Below are 4,752 nucleotides of genomic sequence, written 5' to 3' on the forward strand. Positions count from 1 at the left end.
TGAGAATATTTCACACTATTCACAATTTCCCTTTTCTCCCTAATGTTTTATTGATTTTTTTACGGCTGTTAGTGAAGTAAATAAATGCAAATCCCATTAAAACACTAAATTGCTGTTCTGAAAATTGATCTTTTGAAATAATCCAAGGCGATTTTTAAGAGATTATAAATTCACACCATCCTACTAGTTGTTTAATAAATAAGAAATAAAAACATAAAAGGTGTTAAACAAAAAATAAATGTAAATAAAAAAGACATTTTAAAGCCTTTTATGTAAACAATTTAGTCTTATAGTAATATAATTGTAAATTGTGATAATGTGAATTCTTTGTTCTTGTTGTTTAATCATTTTATTATATTTATTTTGACTGCTTTACTGACAGTTGGGCGCATGGAGCACGGGGAATTTTTTTTTTTTTTTTTTAATATGCCTTTCACGGCATAATGTTATTTAACCAGGTGGTTTATTTTCTTGTGGGGGTCTTTAATTTTAACCCGGAAGTAAAGCTAACCAATCGCTTAGCTCATAAATTAACGTTTTCAGACGATTCCAACACGCCATTTTGGTTATAGAGTAATTGTATGTTATCACAATATTTGTGCCTCCCACAGTGGTGTATTATTATATAAATAAATATAACAAAGATCGTAATCCTGTGCTTTTACAGGCAAAGACCTAGCCACTACATGCGCTGCATTGCCACATAGATTGCCACATGCTATGCGGACACTAGAGGACGCTAAAGAGAGAACATTGGGCTTGCTTTACTGTGATAATAATGCAGGCACGATATTCCTATTATAATATCCTCCTTTGTGGTAGTTTTCACTTCATTTTAAATGTTTATTTTGATCTGAATAAGAAATGGAACAAAACTGAATGACTGAGTGACGTTTTCTTATCTTTCTAACGTTTGTAATTTTATTGGCTTGTTATGTGATTATTTTATGATGCTATATTATAGTTGATTTAAAAATTGTTAATAAGGTAATGAACTAAACATTTAGCAAAATACTTTTTCGCGCCTTACCGTTATTGTCCAGCAGGCAGCACTAAATGCAACGATTGTTGATGTAGACCACCGCCGAAGAAGTGAAGACGTATGTAATAGCGATGGATTCGCTGAATTTAACAACGTTGTGTTTATGTTTACAAAGGGAAGGGTGGAGTCACCGGTGAGATTAACAACACCGGTGCTCATAACCTAAGAACAGAAGAGCAGCGGATCTGACAGGAGCTCAAGAAAACCTCTCAACGAAAATCTAAGCAAAATATGTTTTCTCTTCCTACAACCTTTCAGTCGCAGGTATGAGGACATTCAATTGTTTTACATAGTTATTGTCAAAGGCCTTTTTGTGAATAAATGAGTGGCTTTAGCGAGTAATAATGAACGAGAAAGAGAAACAGAACAGTGTCAATGAGACTCTTAATGACAAACATTGGTTTTGTAAATGTCATCTGATTAAAATAAGATATTTAAAACAGTAATATCGTTTACTGTTAAAAGTTTATTTTAACAACATCCTGTTGATGGTTCATTTTGACGCTGTATAGAACTGTAGTCACTCTTCATACAGATTACAGTACATCATCTGATTGACTATTCATTTCCATCTGTTGAGATTCTTCTTAGCTTTTCTTCACTGTTGTCTGGACATATACTATACAGATGTTCTACATGCATATATTATATTTTTAGTTAATTTTCGTGTTTTTTGATGACATTGTTATGTAAAAGTACCTTCTTGCTAATATACAACAACAACCGCTTTTTAATAGAGAGACTGAGTGTGTAGGCCTACGTGTCTGGAGGGAAGTTTCAGTAGTGTGTCAGTATGTCAGGAGAGACATAACTGACTACAGGCCAGCATACTCTAGCAATCATATATAGAGAGCTTATCAGACACTTTGGCTATATGATCATTTAAGGACTGGCAATCTAATATCGCAATTTTATTCTTTTATTTGCTAACCAGTATTTTCCACACTAGGTTATGCAATGTGACCAACATGTTCTCTTTTTTTAGGGAACAGTGCCTTTGACCCATCTGATCAATGTGGTCCAGTACCTGAAGAGTTCAGCCAACTCGGCCTTAACCACATCAGTGCAGAGTCTACAGAGAGACCTTTCACCTGAACATGACCCACTTGTCGGTGAGGTATGACAGTCACGACAACAGCACACACTGCTATATATCATGTGCATGTTCTTGTTTACACTAGGGTTATTATAATTAACTAAAAGCAAACCAGTTTAATTACTTGAAATAATATATATATATATATATAAACTGAAATAAATTTTAAAAAACAAATTGACATTATTGGAGCTAGTTACCAGTGCAACAGTTCTTATTTTTATTTAGTTTAACCTGATGTCCTAAAATAACTAAAACTAACTAAATAAAAACTATAGTATATAGACATATAAAAATATATATTAAAAAAACAATTATGAAAAATGAAAATGAAAATGGAAAATATAAAAATAAAAACATTCAAAATGTTTATAAAATAATACAAAATTAAAATGCAATACTAAAAATGCTAACTGGCCTGTTTTCACAGCCCAAAGTAAAGTTAAAGGACCTGGGTCTGTCAGAGCTGAGGTTCCATCATGTACGTGAAGTTCTGGAGCGCCTGCTGCCTTCTATAGACCCAGATCCTACAACCTTTCAGTCGCAGGTATGAGGACATTTAATTGTTTTACATAGTTATTGTCAAAGGCCTTTTTGTGAATAAATGAGTGGCTTTAGCGAGTAATAATGAACGAGAAAGAGAAACAGAACAGTGTCAATGAGACTCTTAATGACAAACATTGGTTTTGTAAATGTCATCTGATTAAAATAAGATATTTAAAACAGTAATATCATTTACTGTTAAAAGTTTATTTTAACAACATCCTGTTGATGGTTCATTTTGACGCTGTATAGAACTGTAGTCACTCTTCATACAGATTACAGTACATCATCTGATTGACTATTCATTTCCATCTGTTGAGATTCTTCTTAGCTTTTCTTCACTGTTGTCTGGACATATACTATACAGATGTTCTACATGCATATATTATATTTTTAGTTAATTTTCGTGTTTTTTGATGACATTGTTATGTAAAAGTACCTTCTTGCTAATATACAACAACAACCGCTTTTTAATAGAGAGACTGAGTGTGTAGGCCTACGTGTCTGGAGGGAAGTTTCAGTAGTGTGTCAGTATGTCAGGAGAGACATAACTGACTACAGGCCAGCATACTCTAGCAATCATATATAGAGAGCTTATCAGACACTTTGGCTATATGATCATTTAAGGACTGGCAATCTAATATCGCAATTTTATTCTTTTATTTGCTAACCAGTATTTTCCACACTAGGTTATGCAATGTGACCAACATGTTCTCTTTTTTTAGGGAACAGTGCCTTTGACCCATCTGATCAATGTGGTCCAGTACCTGAAGAGTTCAGCCAACTCGGCCTTAACCACATCAGTGCAGAGTCTACAGAGAGACCTTTCACCTGAACATGACCCACTTCTCGGTGAGGTATGACAGTCACGACAACAGCACACACTGCTATATATCATGTGCATGTTCTTGTTTACACTAGGGTTATTATAATTAACTAAAAGCAAACCAGTTTAATTACTTGAAATAATATATATATATATATATATAAACTGAAATAAATTTTAAAAAACAAATTGACATTATTGGAGCTAGTTACCAGTGCAACAGTTCTTATTTTTATTTAGTTTAACCTGATGTTCTAAAATAACTAAAACTAACTAAATAAAAACTATAGTATATAGACATATAAAAATATATATTAAAAAAACAATTATGAAAAATGAAAATGAAAATGGAAAATATAAAAATAAAAACATTCAAAATGTTTATAAAATAATACAAAATTAAAATGCAATACTAAAAATGCTAACTGGCCTGTTTTCACAGCCCAAAGTAAAGTTAAAGGACCTGGGTCTGTCAGAGCTGAGGTTCCATCATGTACGTGAAGTTCTGGAGCGCCTGCTGCCTTCTATAGACCCAGAGGAGAAATCCATCTCCAACGCTGCTCAAAACTCAACAGCATGGAGAACATCTCACATTTCTGCCCCCTCCTTCTTCCAAAACAAATATGGTGAGGTTACCCACAACATGAGGTGATGATATCGTGTTTAGAAGTATATTTGTCTCTGTGAAATGTTGGTGGCTCAATAATTAGGTTTATTCCCTTACAGAACTTGTTTATGCAATCACATGCAATCTTTCTTTATCAACATTGTGCTGTTGAGAAATTAAATATAGGCTGGTCCAGCTTCACAGGAAATGACACTGTACCATTTCAAACCTGCTGTACTTAAAGGTGGGGTAAGTGATTTCTGGTAGCCAATGTTGATATTTCAAATCACCAAAACAAACACGCCCCTACCCCAAAAGGGTCTCGATAGCTCCGCCCCACACATATGTACGCAACCCAGGCAACGATTATGGCAGAATCTGCTGTATTATTATCTGCTGTATTAAACATATTATCTTACTTTTCGGACACACTTTGGGAGCTGACGCTTGAAACAGACAGTGGAGGAGGTTTAGACGCTCCAGGCTTATAGGGTTTGGAAATGAATGTGTCTTTATCATAGCTGAAGGGAACGACAACACGATTGCAGATGAACAAACAAACGAACATGACACACGAGCATATTCAAGCAAAAGCCAGCATATATTAGTTCTGTGAAACAAAGCAAAACCAATGTTAC

At 34.2% G+C, this 4,752-nt stretch overlaps 1 protein-coding gene across 1 annotated transcript in view; it reads left to right on the forward strand.

The window, feature by feature from the left end:
* Positions 1-1,101: 1,101 nt before the first annotated feature.
* yme1l1a (YME1-like 1a) overlaps positions 1,102-4,752 on the forward strand; it is an 11,356-nt gene continuing 7,705 nt past the window's right edge. Inside the window, exons 1-5 of the mRNA XM_016543344.1 lie at positions 1,102-1,306; positions 2,028-2,159; positions 2,569-2,685; positions 3,407-3,538; positions 3,950-4,133. Coding sequence (XP_016398830.1) covers positions 1,274-1,306; positions 2,028-2,159; positions 2,569-2,685; positions 3,407-3,538; positions 3,950-4,133 — 598 coding nt within the window. The 5' untranslated portion in view covers positions 1,102-1,273. The remainder of the gene's footprint in view (positions 1,307-2,027; positions 2,160-2,568; positions 2,686-3,406; positions 3,539-3,949; positions 4,134-4,752) is intronic.

The sequence above is a fragment of the Sinocyclocheilus rhinocerous genome, unplaced genomic scaffold (assembly GCF_001515625.1).
Source record: "Sinocyclocheilus rhinocerous isolate Xijiao unplaced genomic scaffold, SAMN03320098_v1.1 scaffold97, whole genome shotgun sequence".
NCBI classification, from domain to species: Eukaryota; Metazoa; Chordata; class Actinopteri; order Cypriniformes; family Cyprinidae; genus Sinocyclocheilus; species Sinocyclocheilus rhinocerous.